The sequence below is a fragment of the Coregonus lavaretus genome (genome assembly GCF_964263955.1).
Source record: "Coregonus lavaretus genome assembly, chromosome: 13".
Taxonomy (NCBI): Eukaryota; Metazoa; Chordata; class Actinopteri; order Salmoniformes; family Salmonidae; genus Coregonus; species Coregonus lavaretus.
The window spans coordinates 397,815-420,903 of NC_140000.1; the positions used below are offsets into that span (position 1 = coordinate 397,815).

The following is a 23,089-nucleotide window of genomic DNA, read 5'->3' on the forward strand; positions in this document are numbered from 1 at the left end:
AGGAAACAGTAAATACAGTACTGTATGTAATGGAGGTGACTCAGTGAAGAGTAACCTTGACTTAGACCTGAAGGCTTCAGTTATCTCCCCGAGGTAATGCCTAAGGTTCTGCCGGTGTTTAGCTCAGCAAAGTCTTACTGCGCTCAGGTTACCCGGGTTCAAACCCAGTCAGTCACAGCCATATACACAGAGGAGAGTCTGATGGCAAGATGGATAGGAGAACATCCTATGTCTAAAGGAATATAAATGTTTACCGTAACACCAAACCCAGGTGGACAAATGTCTCTCAGTAGGTTATTCTAGATACAGCACTTCAAGTGCACAATGCCCATCATAAAGTATTAAGGCCAGGGTAATACTCCTCTGCCCTATGAGACCCAGGAGACATCTGCTCCCTATCGATAACAGAGAGAGCAGGAGAAGTGTACTTCAACAGCCTCAACACCACTGAATCATTACAAACATAACCTTCAACCATAATGCTCTCTAGCACTTTCTCTCTTTATCCTCCCCCTCTCTCTCTCTCTCTATTCCTCTCCCTGTGTCTATCTCCATCTCTCCCCCCTCTCTCCATCTCTCCCCCCTCTCTCCCCTCTCTTTTCCTCTCCCTGTGTCTCTCTCCATCTCTCCCCCCTCTCTCCCATCTCTATTCCTCTCTCTGTCTCTCTCTCATCTCTCCCCCCTCTCTCTTTCTCTATTCCTCTCTCTGTGTCTCTCTCTCCCCATCTCTCTGTCTCTCTCTCATCTCTCCCCCCTCTCTCTCTCTCTATTCCTCTCCCGGTGTCTCTCTCCATCTCTCCCCCCTCTCTCTCTCTCTATTCCTCTCCCTGTGTCTCTCTCCATCTCTCCCCTCTCTCTCTCTCTATTCCTCTCCCTGTGTCTCTCTCCATCTATCCCCCCTCTCTCCCCTCTCTATTCCTCTCTCTGTGTCTCTCTCTCCCCATCTCTCCCCCTCTCTCTGTCTCTCTCCATCTCTCCCCCCTCTCTCTCTCTATTCCTCTCTATGTGTCGTTCTCACACCTCTACTCTATCTCTTTCTCTCTCTCTCTCTCTCTCTCACATACACACACACACACACACACACACACACACACACACACACACACACACACACACACACACACATTACTATATTGCTTACAACAAGGGCATAAGCATTCTATCCTCACCTACATTTACAGATACAGAAATCTCACAATTTGAAGCAGATGTTATTGATATTAATAGAGAAATAACGTATTGTTTTACTCCTATTAACATTTAAATCATTTAGCAGACGCTCTTATCCAGAGCGACTTACAGTTAGTCTTATGAGAGTAAGTATTTTGTAATGGGCCTACAGTACAATGTAATAGGTCTAAAAACGTTTATTTGACACCTACACATTTGAAACAAAACGTATTTTGTATTTATTTGGCATTCTTTGGTTTCTGGAGCAGCCTAGTATAGGGTGTGACTAACCGTAAAGGACCATGCAACTCGGGAACGTGACACACATTTTCCATTAGTCTACTATTCTTATTCGTACCTTGAGCTATTGCTATCGACTCAAACCGGTGCAGTTCTCTAAGCAGGGTTGTGCGTTCCGTGGGGTGAAGACTATAAATAAAATCCTTGGCTCCTTGCGGCGAGTTCAAGGGCTCCATCGGGTCCTTGTGAGGGTGTGTGCCCAGGTTGCAGCACTGCATCGGTACAGGCTGGCGGAGCTGGGCTATGTTTGACCCGCGGACTCTTCCCAACATGTTCCCCGACCTCAGAGTGAGGGCGGGCCGCAGGACTCTCTGCAAACTGGGCAGCATGGTGGAGGTAAAAGGGAAGTCGACAACCTAGAATAGAAATACAATTTGAACGTTTACTGAAGCGTAAAGCAAGATACAGCAGGCTAGGCTACTTAGGATATAACATCCTCGACTGTATCACGAATTATTTGGACAGCTGTAGGCTACTGTAGAATGGCTAAACCTACGATTCCTACACTGATAACGCCATTCTCAGATCGGGCTGTCAAAGTGCAACTTATGACAACACCGACCTCTCGATCAGCTGATGCTGTGCCGCTCTGTCCAGTCCAAAAATCAGATCTCCTTCTGGTGTAAAACGCAGCTCCGAAGCATTTGTCCTTCGATTACAATTTCATAGATCCTGAAAACAATTCGCCGACACAAAACACAGCATTCGTGGCAAAATCTGTGAGTCAAAAATAAACATTCCTCATCATCTTCATCTCCACAACATCGCCTAGGCTACTTCCCAGTCTGCGGTCGGATGAGCTGCCTCTCTCTCTTCTAGTCTACGGCCTGAAAAATATTTTCCAATGGAATAGCTTCACTGTACGTTGCTATGACGGCATTTGCCTTACGTTGTTGTATACCTCATACAGTGAGTGCGAAGTAGACCAATAGCTTACTGTAGGCCTATTTGCGGCAGGTATTCATAGACATCCTTATGACATCTGTATAGGACATTTGAGCATCCACCCCCATGTATGACAACATGGGAAATGTATTTTTCGTTCCATCTGTAATGCCATTACAGCACATTTTACGTGCTATTCTTAATGACTACATTTCCCAGATGAGCACTAGGCCTATAGAAATACTACATTTATTGTGCCGCATTATGGGAAACGTATTTTAGTCCAACCAGTGGCCTCTACGCAATCTATTGTCTCAAAAGAACTGGGAACTCTCCGCCTTCAGTGCTTTCAAGACAACTGGGAACTCGAAAAAAACGAGCTCTGACTGGGTAAAATTCCAAGTCGGAAACTCGGCCATCTTTCTAGAGCTCCGACTTTCAGACCTGAAGATCACTGATGTCATGATTTGACCTCCTTTTTACCCCGAGTTCCCAGTTGTCTTAAAAGCACAATCTGGCCCAACATTCCACAGACAGTGACCAAAGTCATCATATAGCTCTCCATATCTTCATCCAATCTCTATAGCCCGGCCACAGTCACAACTGAATATGCTCTTATGTCACTAATAACAATCCCCCTAAACACAGAGCCAGCCATAAAAAGGAAACATCCTTTTCTTGGCCTTGGTTTGGAATTTTTCAAGTTTAATCACAATTTCTTCTATTTCCTGTTGTGGAGTCAGAAAAGAGCAAGTAGAACCACACAATCAGAACTACAACTACTGTGGCAGTCAGTCACTACTACTGTGGCAGTCAGTCACTACTACAGTGGCAGTCAGTCACTACTACAGTGGCAGTCAGTCACTACTACTGTGGCAGTCAGTCACTACTATTGTGGCAGTCAGTCACTACTACTGTGGCAGTCAGTCACTACTACTGTGGCAGTCAGTCACTACTACTGTGGCAGTCAGTCACTACTACTGTGGCAGTCAGTCACTACTACTGTGGCAGTCAGTCACTACTACTGTGGCAGTCAGTCACTACTACTGTGGCAGTCAGTCACTACTATTGTGGCAGTCAGTCACTACTACTGTGGCAGTCAGTCACTACTACAGTGGCAGTCAGTCACTACTACTGTGGCAGTCAGTCACTACTACTGTGGCAGTCAGTCACTACTACTGTGGCAGTCAGTCACTACTACTGTGGCAGTCAGTCACTACTACTGTGGCAGTCAGTCACTACTACTGTGGCAGTCAGTCACTACTACTGTGGCAGTCAGTCACTACTACAGTGGCAGTCAGTCACTACTACAGTGGCAGTCAGTCACTACTACAGTGGCAGTCAGTCACTACTACTGTGGCAGTCAGTCACTACTACTGTGGCAGTCAGTCACTACTACTGTGGCAGTCAGTCACTACTACTGTGGCAGTCAGTCACTACTACTGTGGCAGTCAGTCACTACTACTGTGGCAGTCAGTCACTACTACTGTGGCAGTCAGTCACTACTACAGTGGCAGTCAGTCACTACTACTGTGGCAGTCAGTCACTACTACTGTGGCAGTCAGTCACTACTACTGTGGCAGTCAGTCACTACTACAGTGGCAGTCAGTCACTACTACAGTGGCAGTCAGTCACTACTACTGTGGCAGTCAGTCACTACTACAGTGGCAGTCAGTCACTACTACTGTGGCAGTCAGTCACTACTACTGTGGCAGTCAGTCACTACTACAGTGGCAGTCAGTCACTACTACTGTGGCAGTCAGTCACTACTACAGTGGCAGTCAGTCACTACTACTGTGGCAGTCAGTCACTACTACTGTGGCAGTCAGTCACTACTACTGTGGCAGTCAGTCACTACTACTGTGGCAGTCAGTCACTACTACTGTGGCAGTCATTGTGCTTACAGGAGAAATTCTGTGAGACTGATGCCATCACTAACTTGATGCAGAGCCTAGAAGAGCCTGCTATGTGTGTGTTCCTATATTTCCCCTATATTCTGATGACAAAAGGCTGTTGTCAGACACACATGTCCATCCTGTAAATAGTATCCTTCATTCAATGTATTGTCAAAGTTGCGTCAATTCAAATCTGGCATTAGGAACAAAAGAGGTCAACACGACTTCTAAGATATACTAGTTATTTTAATTAATGCAAAAACCTTCAATGGTAAATATGATGTTTCGTATATACGGGCTCTTTGAAATACCTCGCAGGGCACTTCAGAGAACTAATCCATTGTTCTAGGTTCTTGCTCAAATACTCTGACAGAGAGAGTTTCCCACCTCTCTGCTGGCCAATTAGAGTAAAGACTTGAGCGTGGTTTAGACTTACTCAGCCAATCCGTTGATGCACCCCTGTTGCCAGGCATAGGTCCATATCATAACAACCTGTCATAGTGAGAAGAGCCAGCTCCCTTAGACACCATTCCTACGTCCAAGGAAGGTTCACAGATCACAAAGAACCGGTATATTCCAGTATCTGGAGACACAAATCCTTCTCATTCTACCTCCTAAAACAGCTCTTCTCATCAATCACAGCTTGCCAGGTGTCACAACCTACATTAGCACAGTCAAGAATGCATTCTTTCTAAGTTAGTCATCCCATCAATTTAGGAGAATAATAAATCTATAATAGTATCTAGCTTATTGTTTCATGATTTCGTTGAGGAATGCTGCCACTATTGCAGTTCTACTGTTGTCAACCATGAATGAAAACATTGACAATAGTGACCCCTAGTGGATATTAAGAGCAATGTCACTAGACAAGGGCCTGTTGAGGGAAGGAAAGAGAGCACAGGAGGTTGGTGGTACCTTAATTGGGGAGGATGGGCTCGTGGTAATGGCTGGAAGCAGAATATGTGGAATGGTATCAAATACATCAAACACATGGTTTCCATGGTTTCCAGGTTTTTGATGCCATTCCATTCGCTCTGTTCCAGCTATTATTATGAGCCGTCCTGCCCTCAGCAGCCTCCACTGAAAGACGGATATTCACTGAGTATACAAAACATTAGGAACACCTGCTCCTTCCATGACAGACTGACCAGGTGAATCCAGGTGAAAGCTATGATCCCTTATTGACGTCACTTGTTCAATCCACTTCAATCAGTGTAGATGAAGGGGAGGAGACAGGTTAAAGAAGGATTTTTAAGCCTTGAGACAATTGAGACATGGATTGTGTATGTGTGCCATTCAGAGGATGAATGGGCAAGACAAAATATTAAAGTGCCTTTGAACGGGGTATGGCAGTAGGTGTCAGGCGCACCAGTTTGTGTCAAGAACTGCAACACTGCTGGGTTTTTCACGCTCAACAGTTTCCTGTGTGTATCAAGAATGGTCCACCACCCAAAGAACATCTCGCCAACTCGACACAACTGTGGGAAGCATTGGAGTCAACATGGGCCAGCATCCCTGTGGAACGCTTTCGACACCTTGTAGAGTCCATGCCCCGACGAATTGAGGCTGTTCTGAGGGCAAATGAGGGGTGCTACTCGATATTAAGAAGGAGTTCCTAATGTTTTGTACACTCAGTGTATAGTGAATCACAAGGTCAGTCACACAGATTCAAACAGTTTTTGTCATTTAATAATGTGCTGAAGCAGTCATTAATTACACAGAATGAAGAAACATTCCAGAAACATCTCATCATAGCCACTAGAACCACTGAATATAACAGGGAAAACATAGAGGTCAACTCTCAGTGCTAACTAACTACTAAAAGGGTTGGGGTCAATCAGACCCGTCGCCAGACCTCAGTCTTAAGGGGGGCATATGAAATGCATGGGAAGGCAGGGCACAATTATTATTAGCCTACAGTACGTATATTTAATAATAAATTCCCTCAAGTGGGGGGGGGGGGCACAAGCATTTTTGGGGGCGGGCCCGGCCCCCTATGGCCTGCCCATAGCGACGGGTGTGGGGTCAATTCCATTTCAATTCAGGAAGTAAACTGAAAATCCAATACCAATTCTTTTCCATTTCAATTTGGAATTGGGTTTACTTTCTGAAATGACTGGAATCGAAATGGAATTGACCCTCAACCCTGCTACTAAATCATTAGAAAACAAGGTTTTAGTAATAATGTGACCATCTGCTTTTTACCATATCGCAAAACACAAAAATCTTCTTAAAACGATTAGAATAATCATCATCTTACACATATAATTTGGCAACTTTAAAAAATATCTAGATATGCTTTGAATTTAAATATCTAGAAAGACACAAAATGGCTGTCCATTGAAATAAAGGACAGCACCATCACAACTAAAAGGTTTATACACAACGTACAATATCCCCAAAATGATGTGGTGACACAATGACCAGGATAACGTTTACGTCCCAAAAGGCATACTATTCCCTATGTAGTGCACTACTTTTGACCAGGGCTCTTGTGCACTGTATAGGGAATAGGGTGCCATTTGGGATGCAGACCCAGAATGATAGCATCATATGCAGAAAGCATCCGCTAGATGGGATGGGAAGGGAGAATAGTTCACCATTTTAGAAGCTAGTGGGACATTGACTGTGTCCCAAATGGCGCCCTATTCCGAATAAAGTGTCGTACTTTTTGGCCAGGGCCCATAGTAGTGCACTATATTGAATAGGGCGCCATTTGGGACGCACCCATTGAAGACAGGCTTCAGATGAGGGAGAGACGGGTAGAAACCAAACACAAGCAAAACAATGACAGTCAACAGGACACCAGCAGGAAATTCTGGTTCAATAGATTTTCTGCAAACATAGGAACAATGTTCCATCTTGTATCAGCATAACGGAAATTCAATATGCTATGGATTCAGGACATGCTTTCTAAAGAACTACACGTTTAAATTAACATTAATTTTAATGCAGCAGAACCTGACTTAAAAATATTTTAAATGCTTAAGGTTTTTATTTCCCATTTGTATCACACACACACACGATTACCCTTACTCCTCAAAAAGCTAACACCGGTCAGCTGGTCAGGGTCAACTCCTTTACTTCCTGTATTGACAGAATTGAAATGACATTGACCCCAACCCTGCTGTTCAGCTTGTTCCCATGAGGTTCAAGACAACATAAACACCAGTCCCCCAGCTTCTTTACAGAATGATCATGTTGTTGGCTGTGGCCCAGTAATCTGTGTCCCAATAATCTGTGTCCCAGTAATCTGTGTCCCAGTAATCTGTGGCCCAGTAATCTGTGTCCCAGTAATCTGTGGCCCAGTAATCTGTGGCCCAGTAATCTGTGTCCCAGTAATCTGTGGCCCAATAATCTGTGGCCCAGTAATCTGTGGCCCAGTAATCTGTGTCCCAGTAATCTGTGTCCCAGTAATCAGTGTCCCAGTAATCAGTGTCCCAGTAATCTGTGGCCCAGTAATCTGTGGCCCAGTAATCTGTAGCGGCCATTACACTACAACTCAACTGGCCTGCTAGCTTGGCATTTTCTGATCTATACGGTAATCATGAATAGTTTGTCCGTGCTCTAGAGATATTCAATTGCATATGGGGCAATTTGGTTCCTTTAAAAGCACAAAAAGAGCTTAATCTATAGGTGTATATATAGAGAAGAGAAGTAGTGAAGGTGAGGGCAGTATAGTAGTGGAACAGTCCTCTGGAACATCACAGCACATAAATCAGAACTGCACTCATAATGAGCCTAATATACAGGTCCAAAACATTATCAAAACACGCATGCAGTGACAGAACTAGATCTGTTCCGAGTACAGCGACAGAACCAGATCCGTTCCGAGTACAGCGACAGAACCAGATCCGTTCCGAGTACAGCGACAGAACCAGATCCGTTCCGAGTACAGCGACAGAACCAGATCCGTTCCGAGTACAGCGACAGAACCAGATCCGTTCCGAGTACAGTTAGTACGCAAATAGAGAAATAAAGAGCTGAAGAGAGAATAAATTCATAAACGTGTTCCTGGTCTGGTCTTTCTCATCAAGACAGTATTTACACTTTGTTACACATTGATTTCTCTAGTGCACTATATAGGGAACAGGATACCATTTGGGATGCAGCCTAGGCCTCGATCTGCTGCTACAGCTCAGCGCTTCAACTGAAATCTAATTCAAGCAGGGATTTTAAAAGTTATCGAATTTCAATGAATTCTCACAAGGAGTATACTGGATCGATCCTTGATATGAAACGCTTTAGTTTGAGCCTGTTGTGATAGCTATGCCACTTCGCCAGTGGAATAAACAGTGTAATTTTACAGAGGTGAGGCTTCATCACGCGGACGGAAAACAGAAATGTCCATTAAAAAAGACTCACAAACCTACTAATAACATGACATAATCAAATGCGACCTTTATTTCTCTTCTAGTCAAAACATCTCAACCTTGTACACCATTCACCCCGCCCCATAATAAGTCAACCTTCCCTTTCTCATATGTTGTATTATTGTCTGTATTGGTGATAGTGACAGTTTTATTAGCTCCATCATGGCACACATTTGAATTGTGGAAATGTACAGTATAATGTAAAAGTAAGTTGTTACTAAGAGATTATTGCTTAACTGGCAAACACATGCTATTAAAAACAGCTTAAATACTGAACATAACATAAACCCTGCTACAAGAGCTATTGTGTATTGTAGATCTGAAAATATGAAAATGAAACATGAAATCGGTTCACATACCAAGTGTTCCTGATAGTTCTCACACTAAGATGCAACAATCTTCACAATAAATCTAAAACAGTCCTTTCAATAGCTTCAAATAATTTGGCACCTTGGAACCTGAGGTGGGGAGGAATGGGGGTGGGAGGACTAGAGTCAACAGAACTGAGGTGGGGAGGAATGGGGGTGGGAGGACTAGAGTCAACAGAACTGAGGTGGGGAGGAATGGGGGTGGGAGGACTAGAGTCAACAGAACTGAGGTGGGGAGGAATGGGGGTGGGAGGACTAGAGTCAACAGAACTGGGCCCAGAAAATAACATGCATAATTATTTACATATTAAGAACTAAAAGATAACATAATTGTCTGTTTTTCATCTTGAAAAGAAACATTCTGTGCTGCTTCACTGTCTGTCCAAGGAGACCACCTTCTGCACCGTCTGAGAAAGACGTTCAGAGCTCTGTCTGTCACCACACACAGCATCACTTGGAATGGACATGAGTTGAGTTCTGTTCTGTTCTGTCCTGTCTGTCTGTCTGTCTGTGAGGCAGGTGGACGGTAAGTACTATACAGGAGACCCCCCTTAGCGCAGTGGACATGAGTTCTGTCCTGTCTGTCCTCTCAATGGGCAGGTGGCAGGCTAGCTAGGTACAGCTAGGCAGGCTGCCCTCCTCTGATGCTGCATGGTGTCACTGTGGCTCTCCTCTTATGCGAAGCGCGGCGCTGAGCGATCGTTGGTATTGGTCCTCTTCAGCTTGACCCCTCTCTGGATAGCCAGCAGCATGTTTCCCCCCTGACCATCCATAACCTCCCCATCCTCCAGGGACCCCCCTTCGCCCTGACACTGGAACACAGGCTGGTGAGGGGCCAGGGGAGGGTTGGTGGTTGCTTGACCACTCCAGGACGCCAGGGGAAGTACACCCAGCTCCCCCTCTTCTCCCTGGGCTGGAGACTCAGGGCTCTGGGCCTCCTCTGGTTCCTCCGCCCCTACTCCTGATCCTCCAGGAAGCCCCAGCTCCCCAGGGAATCCTCCCCTCACTAGGCCAGGCACGGTGGGGATCTTGACTGGGATGACGGGCGTCCGGATGGGGATGGGGCCGGTGATCCCGCGGCGGGCAGAGGGCTTAGTGGAGGGCGTGCGGCGGATGGTGGCGACCCCAGGGGTCATGATGACGGGGCCAGCCGTGGAAGGTAGGCCGGCGGTCGACGCTGGTCTCTTGGACTGGAACATCCTACGGTAGGACTGGCTGATGTCACTATTACGGGGGATGGTGGAGGACTTGTCAAACTCCTGCTGGTCAACCTCCTGGTCCCCTCCCATGGAGAAATAGTCGTAGTCTGACACTGGAATAAACACAGAGGGGGAGAGAGAGAAAAAATTAAAAGAGAGAGAGAGAGAGAGAGAGAGAGAGAGAGAAATGTTAGCTACTCTTCCTGGGGGGTTTATTATGGATCCCCATTAGTTCCTGCCAAGACAGCAGCTACTCTTCCTGGGGTTTATTATGGATCCCCATTAGTTCCTGCCAAGGCAGCAGCTACTCTTCCTGGGGTTTATTATGGATCCCCATTAGTTCCTGCCAAGACAGCAGCTACTCTTCCTGGGGTTTATTATGGATCCCCATTAGTTCCTGCCAAGGCAGCAGCTACTCTTCCTGGGGTTTATTATGGATCCCCATTAGTTCCTGCCAAGGCAGCAGCTACTCTTCCTGGGGTTTATTATGGATCCCCATTAGTTCCTGCCAAGACAGCAGCTACTCTTCCTGGGGTTTATTATGGATCCCCATTAGTTCCTGCCAAGACAGCAGCTACTCTTCCTGGGGTCCAAGGCAAAAGCAAAAATAAAATAGTCCATCATGTAGTTTTATTTTATTTTTGTATGGGATAATGGGATAAAGGGATAATCAACAAGGGACTATGCGTTCTATGGAATGTTTTATGGATGTGATATTTAGCAAGAATTATAATGAAATGTATCACATACTCTTCGTTAATGGAGAATCTTGGAGTATCAAAAACAAAACAAAAACATCACAAGCTTGCAGATTCTATAGCTACTACCACGTTCGAGGGAGGATGGTTACTAACTTCCTGTTGATGACGTTGGGCTTTCCGGCTTCTTCTGTGAAGGTTTAAGAGGTGCTGCCACCTACTGTAAGTAGTGTGCATTTCTCTTTTGGCAAAGGAGAGTAGAAACCACAGACCGTAGCAGCCTATGTATATCTTAATGCAGATAACATTACTTAGCAAAGGAGGGTAACAAGGGGGTAGTTCGAGTTTACCCTCCACTATCTGAGGTCACAGTTCAAAAGGCTTGACATCCCCCCAATTAAATGTCTATGAGTTCCTAAAGTTTAGCAATGCAGGCTATTCATTGAAATGTATATAGCAAGTTGCAACATTGACTGTGGCTTCGATTTGAACATAGTTTGAAGAAATAAACAGGCCATGGAATTACATTTACATTGGAATGTAGGCTGTATTTAATGACCTCAATACAATAGACTAGAATTGGCTTCACGACCACAGACAATGTCACCCTTAATGACAGTGATCAACACTGTATGAGGTGGTTTAGGGAGTGGCATCGCTTTAACAAAGGGACAGTTGGTATTGCCTCGGAAATATAGCCTAGCATATAAAACAAATTCCTTCCGGAATTTATAGCCTCGGGCGTAGCGACCGCGGGAAATAGCAAGCGGGGGGGGACTTTTTTTTTGCTATTTGGGACAGAGTTGCATTATTTTCCATAGAACGCATAAAGCCCCGAGTTGATTATCTCTTTTATACCATGGCTTTACTTGAACACATTTGCTGCTAGAGATTTGTTCATTTGCCTGGTAGAAATGTGTTCAACATCCACTGAAGTAGATAGCAAGTTTACTCCATAGCTACAGTAGTTGCCGTGGTAACCAAACAAACAGACTTGCTAGTTTAGCTAAAAAACAATCAGTCCTAGCGTTCCATTATGAAAATCTAATTCAACAATGCCAATAATGTTTTCAATTGGACTTTTGCTTTAAAAAGCAGCTCAACCATAGAACATGTAAGAATTAACTATAGCCATTGAATTCTACCTTGCTGATATACCGTGCGTTATAAAGAAATAATGCACGCTCTAGAATGCCCTTCAGAAAGCTAATCAGAAAAAAGTATTCAACAATGCCATGGCATAAATATCTACAGTATATTACATCTCTATATTACATCCCTATATTACATCCCTATATTACATCCCTATATTACATCTCTATATTACATCTCTATATTACATCCCTATATTACATCCCTATAATACATCCCTATATTACATCTCTATTTTACATCCCTATATTACATCCCTATATTACATCCCTATATAACATCCCTATATTACATCCCTATATTACATATCTATATTACATCCCTATATTACATATCTATATTACATCCCTATATTACATCCCTATATTACATCCCTATAATACATCCCTATATTACATCCCTATATTACATCCCTATATAACATCCCTATATTACATCCCTATATTACATATCTATATTACATCCCTATATTACATATCTATATTACATATCTATATTACATCCCTATATTACATATCTATATTACATATCTATATTACATCCCTATATTACATATCTATATTACATATCTATATTACATCCCTATATTACATCTCTATATTACATATCTATATTACATCCCTATAATACATCCCTATATTACATATCTAAATTACATATCTATATTACATCCCTATATTACATCCCTATATTACATCCCTATATTACATCCCTATATTACATCTCTATATTACATCTCTATATTACATCCCTATAATACATCCCTATATTACATCCCTATATTACATATCTATATTACATATCTATATTACATCCCTATATTACATCCCTATAATACATCCCTATAATACATCCCTATATTACATCCCTATATTACATATCTATATTACATCCCTATATTACATCCCTATATTACATCCCTATATAACATCCCTATATTACATCCCTATATTACATCCCTATAATACATCCCTATAATACATCCCTATATTACATCCCTATATTACATATCTATATTACATCCCTATATTACATCCCTATATTACATCCCTATATTACATCCCTATATAACATCCCTATAATACATCCCTATATTACATCCCTATATTACATCCCTATATTACATATCTATATTACATCCCTATATTACATCCCTATATTACATCCCTATATTACATCCCTATATTACATATCTATATTACATCCCTATATTACATCTCTATATTACATCTCTATATTACATCCCTATAATACATCCCTATATTACATCCCTATATTACATATCTATATTACATATCTATATTACATCCCTATATTACATCCCTATAATACATCCCTATAATACATCCCTATATTACATCCCTATATTACATCCCTATATTACATATCTATATTACATCCCTATATTACATCCCTATATTACATCCCTATATAACATCCCTATATTACATCCCTATAATACATCCCTATAATACATCCCTATATTACATCCCTATATTACATATCTATATTACATCCCTATATTACATCTCTATATTACATCCCTATATTACATCCCTATATAACATCCCTATAATACATCCCTATATTACATCCCTATATTACATCCCTATAATACATCCCTATATTACATCCCTATATTACATCCCTATATTACATCCCTATAATACATCCCTATATTACATCCCTATATTACATCCCTATATTACATCCCTATATAACATCCCTATAATACATCCTTATATTACATCCCTATATTACATCCCTATATTACATCCCTATAATACATCCCTATAATACATCCCTATATTACATCCCTATATTACATCCCTATATTACATCCCTATAATACATCCCTATAATACATCCCTATAATACATCCCTATATTACATCCCTATATTACATCCCTATATTACATCCCTATAATACATCCCTATAATACATCCCTATATTACATCCCTATATTACATATCTATATTACATCCTTATATTACATCTCTATATTACATCTCTATATTACATCCCTATATTACATCTCTATATTACATCCCTATATTACATCCCTATATTACATCCCTATATTACATCCCTATATTACATATCTATATTACATCCCTATATTACATATCTATATTACATCCCTATATTACATATCTATATTACATATCTATATTACATCCCTATATTACATATCTATATTACATCTCTATATTACATATCTATATTACATCTCTATATTACATATCTATATTACATATCTATATTACATATCTATATTACATCCCTATATTACATATCTATATTACATATCTATATTACATCTCTATATTACATATCTATATTACATCCCTATATTACATATCTATATTACATCCCTATATTACATATCTATATTACATATCTATATTACATATCTATATTACATCTCTATATTACATCCCTATATTACATATCTATATTACATATCTATATTACATCCCTATATTACATATCTATATTACATATCTATATTACATCCCTATATTACATCCCTATATTACATATCTATATTACATATCTATATTACATCCCTATATTACATCCCTATAATACATCCCTATAATACATCCCTATATTACATCCCTATATTACATATCTATATTACATCCCTATATTACATCCCTATATTACATCCCTATATAACATCCCTATATTACATCCCTATATTACATCCCTATAATACATCCCTATAATACATCCCTATATTACATATCTATATTACATATCTATATTACATCCCTATATTACATATCTATATTACATCTCTATATTACATATCTATATTACATCTCTATATTACATATCTATATTACATATCTATATTACATCCCTATATTACATATCTATATTACATATCTATATTACATCTCTATATTACATATCTATATTACATCCCTATATTACATATCTATATTACATCCCTATATTACATATCTATATTACATATCTATATTACATATCTATATTACATCCCTATATTACATCCCTATATTACATCCCTATATTACATCCCTATATTACATCTCTATATTACATCTCTATATTACATCCCTATAATACATCCCTATATTACATCCCTATATTACATATCTATATTACATATCTATATTACATCCCTATATTACATCCCTATAATACATCCCTATAATACATCCCTATATTACATCCCTATATTACATATCTATATTACATCCCTATATTACATCCCTATATTACATCCCTATATAACATCCCTATATTACATCCCTATATTACATCCCTATAATACATCCCTATAATACATCCCTATATTACATCCCTATATTACATATCTATATTACATCCCTATATTACATCCCTATATTACATCCCTATATTACATCCCTATATAACATCCCTATAATACATCCCTATATTACATCCCTATATTACATCCCTATATTACATATCTATATTACATCCCTATATTACATCCCTATATTACATCCCTATATTACATCCCTATATTACATATCTATATTACATCCCTATATTACATCTCTATATTACATCTCTATATTACATCCCTATAATACATCCATATATTACATCCCTATATTACATATCTATATTACATATCTATATTACATCCCTATATTACATCCCTATAATACATCCCTATAATACATCCCTATATTACATCCCTATATTACATCCCTATATTACATCCCTATATTACATCCCTATATAACATCCCTATATTACATCCCTATAATACATCCCTATAATACATCCCTATATTACATCCCTATATTACATATCTATATTACATCCCTATAATACATCCCTATATTACATCCCTATATTACATCCCTATATTACATATCTATATTACATCCCTATATTACATCCCTATATTACATCCCTATATTACATATCTATATTACATCCCTATATTACATCTCTATATTACATCTCTATATTACATCCCTATAATACATCCATATATTACATCCCTATATTACATATCTATATTACATATCTATATTACATCCCTATATTACATCCCTATAATACATCCCTATAATACATCCCTATATTACATCCCTATATTACATCCCTATATAACATCCCTATATTACATCCCTATAATACATCCCTATAATACATCCCTATATTACATCCCTATATTACATATCTATATTACATCCCTATATTACATCTCTATATTACATCCCTATATTACATCCCTATATAACATCCCTATAATACATCCCTATATTACATCCCTATATTACATCCCTATAATACATCCCTATATTACATCCCTATATTACATCCCTATATTACATCCCTATAATACATCCCTATATTACATCCCTATATTACATCCCTATATTACATCCCTATATTACATCCCTATATAACATCCCTATAATACATCCTTATATTACATCCCTATATTACATCCCTATATTACATCCCTATAATACATCCCTATATTACATCCCTATATTACATCCCTATATTACATCCCTATAATACATCCCTATAATACATCCCTATAATACATCCCTATATTACATCCCTATATTACATCCCTATATTACATCCCTATAATACATCCCTATAATACATCCCTATATTACATCCCTATATTACATATCTATATTACATCCTTATATTACATCTCTATATTACATCTCTATATTACATCCCTATATTACATCTCTATATTACATCCCTATATTACATCCCTATATTACATCCCTATATTACATCCCTATATTACATCCCTATATTACATATCTATATTACATCCCTATATTACATATCTATATTACATCCCTATATTACATATCTATATTACATATCTATATTACATCCCTATATTACATATCTATATTACATCTCTATATTACATATCTATATTACATCTCTATATTACATATCTATATTACATATCTATATTACATATCTATATTACATCCCTATATTACATCCCTATATTACATATCTATATTACATCCCTATATTACATATCTATATTACATCCCTATATTACATATCTATATTACATATCTATATTACATCCCTATATTACATATATATATTACATATCTATATTACATCCCTATATTACATATCTATATTACATATCTATATTACATCCCTATATTACATATCTATATTACATATCTATATTACATCCCTATATTACATCCCTATATTACATATCTATATTACATCCCTATATTACATCCCTATATTACATATCTATATTACATCCCTATATTACATCCCTATATTACATATCTATATTACATCCCTATATTACATCCCTATATTACATCCCTATATTACATCCCTATATTACATCCCTATATAACATCCCTATATTACATCCCTATAATACATCCCTATAATACATCCCTATATTACATCCCTATATTACATATCTATATTACATCCCTATAATACATCCCTATATTACATCCCTATATTACATCCCTATATTACATATCTATATTACATCCCTATATTACATCCCTATATTACATCCCTATATTACATCCCTATATTACATATCTATATTACATCCCTATATTACATCTCTATATTACATCTCTATATTACATCCCTATAATACATCCATATATTACATCCCTATATTACATATCTATATTACATATCTATATTACATCCCTATATTACATCCCTATAATACATCCCTATAATACATCCCTATATTACATCCCTATATTACATCCCTATATTACATCCCTATATTACATCCCTATATAACATCCCTATATTACATCCCTATAATACATCCCTATAATACATCCCTATATTACATCCCTATATTACATATCTATATTACATCCCTATATTACATCTCTATATTACATCCCTATATTACATCCCTATATAACATCCCTATAATACATCCCTATATTACATCCCTATATTACATCCCTATAATACATCCCTATATTACATCCCTATATTACATCCCTATATTACATCCCTATATTACATCCCTATATTACATCCCTATATTACATCCCTATATAACATCCCTATAATACATCCTTATATTACATCCCTATATTACATCCCTATATTACATCCCTATAATACATCCCTATAATACATCCCTATATTACATCCCTATATTACATCCCTATATTACATCCCTATAATACATCCCTATAATACATCCCTATAATACATCCCTATATTACATCCCTATATTACATCCCTATATTACATCCCTATAATACATCCCTATAATACATCCCTATATTACATCCCTATATTACATATCTATATTACATCCTTATATTACATCTCTATATTACATCTCTATATTACATCCCTATATTACATCTCTATATTACATCCCTATATTACATCCCTATATTACATCCCTATATTACATCCCTATATTACATCCCTATATTACATATCTATATTACATCCCTATATTACATATCTATATTACATCCCTATATTACATATCTATATTACATATCTATATTACATCCCTATATTACATATCTATATTACATCTCTATATTACATATCTATATTACATATCTATATTACATATCTATATTACATATCTATATTACATCCCTATATTACATCCCTATATTACATATCTATATTACATCCCTATATTACATATCTATATTACATCCCTATATTACATATCTATATTACATATCTATATTACATCCCTATATTACATATCTATATTACATATCTATATTACATCCCTATATTACATATCTATATTACATATCTATATTACATCCCTATATTACATCCCTATATTACATATCTATATTACATCCCTATATTACATCCCTATATTACATATCTATATTACATCCCTATATTACATCCCTATATTACATATCTATATTACATCCCTATATTACATCCCTATATTACATATCTATATTACATCTCTATATTACATATCTATAATACATCCCTATATTACATCCCTATAATACATCCCTATATTACATCCCTACAGTGCATTCAGATAATATTCAGACCCCTTGACTTTTTCCACATTTTGTTACGTTACAGCCTTATTCTAAAATTGATTAAATTCCTTTCCCCCTCATTAATCTATACACAATACCCCAAAATGACAAAGTGAAAACAGGTTTTTAGAACTTTTTAGAAATGTCTTAATTTTTTAAAACAGAAATACCTTATTTACATAAGTATTCAGACCCTTTGCTATGAGACTCGAAATTGAGCTCTGGTGCATCCTGTTCCCATTGATCATCCTTGAAATGTTTCTACAACTTGATTGGAGTCCACCTGTGGTAAATTCAATTGATTGGACATGATTTGGAAAGGCACACACCTGCCTATATAAGGTCCCACAGTTGACAGTGCATGTCAGAGTTCCTCTGTGGAGATGGGAGAACCTTCCAGAAGGACAACCATCTCTGCAGCACTCCACCAATCAGGCCTTTATGGTAGAGTGGCCAGACGGAAGCCACTCCTCAGTAAAAGGCACATGACAGCCTGCTTGGAGTTTTCCAAAAGGCACCTAAAGGACTCTCAGATCAGAGATCCTTGATGAAAACCTGCTCCAGAGCGCTCAGGACCTCAGACTGAGGCGAAGGTTCACCTTCCAACAGGACAACAACCCTAAGCACACAGCCAAGACAACGCAGGAGTGGCTTTGGGACAAGTCTCTGAATGTCCTTGAGTGGCCCAGCCAGAGCCCGGACTTGAACCCGATCGAAGATCTCTGGAGAGACCTGAAAATAGCTGTGCAGCGACGCTCCCCATCCAACCTGACAGAGCTTGAGAGGATCTGCAGAGAAGAATGGGAGAAACTCCCCAAATACAGGTGTGCCAAGCTTGTAGCGTCATACCCAAGAAGACTCGAGGCTGTAATCACTGCTAAAGATGCTTCAACAAAGTACTGAGTAAAGGGTCTGAATACTTATGTAAATGTAATATTTCAGTTTATTATTTTTAATATCTTTGCAAAAATTTATGAAAGAAACAACAATTTAATCCAGGGGTCTGAATACTTTCCCAATGCACTGTATATCATAGTCTTACCAGACACATACCTGGTATCGAGACAGCATCTATTAGAATGCTTGACATATTTACACAGAATGATATGGCGCTACAGGGCATGCATGCTTTTGCATATTTTCTCAGTGTGTGTGGGTGTTACCTTGTGAAGGTATGGTGTCCTCTGAACAGCACGGCGTGGTGCTCTGGGTGCTGTAGTGTGTGGGTGTTACCTTGTGAAGGTATGGTGTCCTCTGAACAGCACGGCGTGGTGCTCTGGGTGCTGTAGTGTGTGGGTGTTACCTTGTGAAGGTATGGTGTCCTCTGAACAGCAGGGCGTGGTGCTCTGGGTGCTGTAGTGTGTGGGTGTTACCTTGTGAAGGTATGGTGTCCTCTGAACAGCACGGCGTGGTACTCTGGGTGCTGTAGCGTGTGGGTGTTACCTTGTGAAGGTATGGTGTCCTCTGAACAGCAGGGCGTGGTACTCTGGGTGCTGTAGTGTGTGGGTGTTACCTTGTGAAGGTATGGTGTCCTCTGAACAGCACGGTGTGGTGCTCTGGGTGCTGTAGTGTGTGGGTGTTACCTTGTGAAGGTATGGTGTCCTCTGAACAGCAGGGCGTGGTACTCTGGGTGCTGTAGTGTGTGGGTGTTACCTTGTGAAGGTATGGTGTCCTCTGAACAGCACGGTGTGGTGCTCTGGGTGCTGTAGTGTGTGGGTGTTACCTTGTGAAGGTATGGTGTCCTCTGAACAGCAGGGCGTGGTACTCTGGGTGCTGTAGTGTGTGGGTGTTACCTTGTGAAGGTATGGTGTCCTCTGAACAGCACGGTGTGGTACTCTGGGTGCTGTAGTGTGTGGGTGTTACCTTGTGAAGGTATGGTGTCCTCTGAACAGCAGGGCGTGGTGCTCTGGGTGCTGTAGTGTGTGGGTGTTACCTTGTGAAGGTATGGTGTCCTCTGAACAGCAGGGCGTGGTACTCTGGGTGCTGTAGTGTGTGGGTGTTACCTTGTGAAGGTATGGTGTCCTCTGAACAGCACGGCGTGGTACTCTGGGTGCTGTAGTGTGTGGGTGTTACCTTGTGAAGGTATGGTGTCCTCTGAACAGCAGGGCGTGGTACTCTGGGTGCTGTAGTGTGTGGGTGTTACCTTGTGAAGGTATGGTGTCCTCTGAACAGCACGGCGTGGTACTCTGGGTGCTGTAGTGTGTGGGTGTTACCTTGTGAAGGTATGGTGTCCTCTGAACAGCACGGCGTGGTACTCTGGGTGCTGTAGTGTGTGGGTGTTACCTTGTGAAGGTATGGTGTCCTCTGAACAGCACGGCGTGGTACTCTGGGTGCTGTAGCCACTAGAACACTGTAGAGAGTCTCTGCTGGACCGCTGTGTCTGTGAGTCCAGCTGTAGACCTCTGGACAGGGCCAGGGTCAACTCCTCATGGGCCTCCATCTCACACGCCTAAACACACACACACACACACACACACACACACACACACACACACACACACACACACACACACACACACACACACACACACCAACACACACACACACACACACACACACACACACACACACACACCAACACACACACACACACACACACACACCAACACACACACACACACACACACACACACACACACACCAACACACACACACACACACACACACACACACACATTAGATTGGGTTAGAAAACGTAATCCTTCTTTTTTTCAGCATAAAGACAAAACAATCAATATAACACAGACATTGAATCACACGATGGACGGACACACACACACACACACACACACACACACACACACACACACACACTTCAAGAAAAATGGTGTTGGATGAAAGCATGTGTCCAGCTGACCTTGTAGGGTGGCGGTAGTGGTAGACTCCTGTTCTCTGGTGCAGGGATGACTCCAGCTGGTAGTGGGACAGAACTGATGTATGCTGGTGCAGGCTCCTTGTCCTTCCTCCTTCTAAGGGTGTTCACCATGGGCTGGTCGTAGGGTCCTGGCTTAGCCCAGTCCTACAGGATACACACAGAAACATAGCAGAGTTCACCTCCTCTACACAGAGCTTGGTATCCCTGGCTATGTTCTTTAATCATGGGCCTCTGAAGACCCTGGCAGCTGGGGATTCTGAACTATTCTCACGATCTTCTCCAGGAATTCATCTGAAATCTACCAATGAAACATGTAGAGGACTATGTTGTATATCGCCCTGCAGTCATCCAACAGTCATTTAGCACTCTGATGTAACATAATAATAATAATAATAACTGAATAATAATTGAGTTGGTCCTACATAATGAGTGGGAATAGATGTTGATGTTGTGTTTTAGGAACACAAGGAGTCAGGACATGATGAGGAGTGAACCAACAACCCACCTTCCAGCTGGGGACATTGGAGGTGGGGACCATGTTAGGCCCCAGAGTGCAGTAATGAGGGTATTTAGGTAGAAGGGCCGCCGAGCCCGGCCTGGACCACGACTGGGACGGACAGGAGGAGGAGGAGGTGATGGAGGAGGAGTGGGAGGAGGGAGGGAAGAAGGGGTAGGACCCCCCCAGGCCTGAACCCCTTCCCGTCAGGTAGGGAGAGTCTGAATGATGATGATCCCCGTAGTGGTCATACCCGTTAAACAACTGAGCGTGAGCAGGGGGACGGAATGACACAAACACACAAACAAACGTAGAAACACAAAATTGTAGAAATTGGTCAAATGATAAAAAACAACACAATATGGTCAGGATAATAAAACAACACAATATGGTCAGGATAATAAAACAACACAATATGGTCAGGATAATAAAACAACACAATATGGTCAGGATAATAAAACAACACAATATGGTCAGGATAATAAAACAACACAATATGGTCAGGATAATAAAACAACACAATATGGTCAGGATAATAAAACAACACAATATGGTCAGGATAATAAAACAACACAATCAGAAACACAACATAAAAGTTGATGAATGAAATAGATAT

At 39.7% G+C, this 23,089-nt stretch overlaps 2 protein-coding genes across 2 annotated transcripts in view; both read right to left on the bottom strand.

The window, feature by feature from the left end:
* Positions 1 to 2,474, bottom strand: part of LOC311140403 (transmembrane protein 65-like) — a 43,967-nt gene extending 41,493 nt beyond the window's left edge. Inside the window, exons 1-2 of the mRNA XM_084175441.1 lie at positions 2,033 to 2,474; positions 1,529 to 1,826 (exon numbers count right to left, since the gene is read on the bottom strand). Coding sequence (XP_084031567.1) covers positions 1,529 to 1,799 — 271 coding nt within the window. The 5' untranslated portion in view covers positions 1,800 to 1,826; positions 2,033 to 2,474. The remainder of the gene's footprint in view (positions 1 to 1,528; positions 1,827 to 2,032) is intronic.
* Positions 2,475 to 8,626: 6,152 nt separating this feature from the next.
* Positions 8,627 to 23,089, bottom strand: part of LOC311139269 (uncharacterized protein) — a 71,389-nt gene continuing 56,926 nt past the window's right edge. The window contains exons 10-14 of the mRNA XM_084174158.1: positions 22,483 to 22,737; positions 21,960 to 22,121; positions 21,316 to 21,551; positions 20,266 to 20,402; positions 8,627 to 10,303 (exon numbers count right to left, since the gene is read on the bottom strand). Coding sequence (XP_084030284.1) covers positions 9,666 to 10,303; positions 20,266 to 20,402; positions 21,316 to 21,551; positions 21,960 to 22,121; positions 22,483 to 22,737 — 1,428 coding nt within the window. The 3' untranslated portion in view covers positions 8,627 to 9,665. The remainder of the gene's footprint in view (positions 10,304 to 20,265; positions 20,403 to 21,315; positions 21,552 to 21,959; positions 22,122 to 22,482; positions 22,738 to 23,089) is intronic.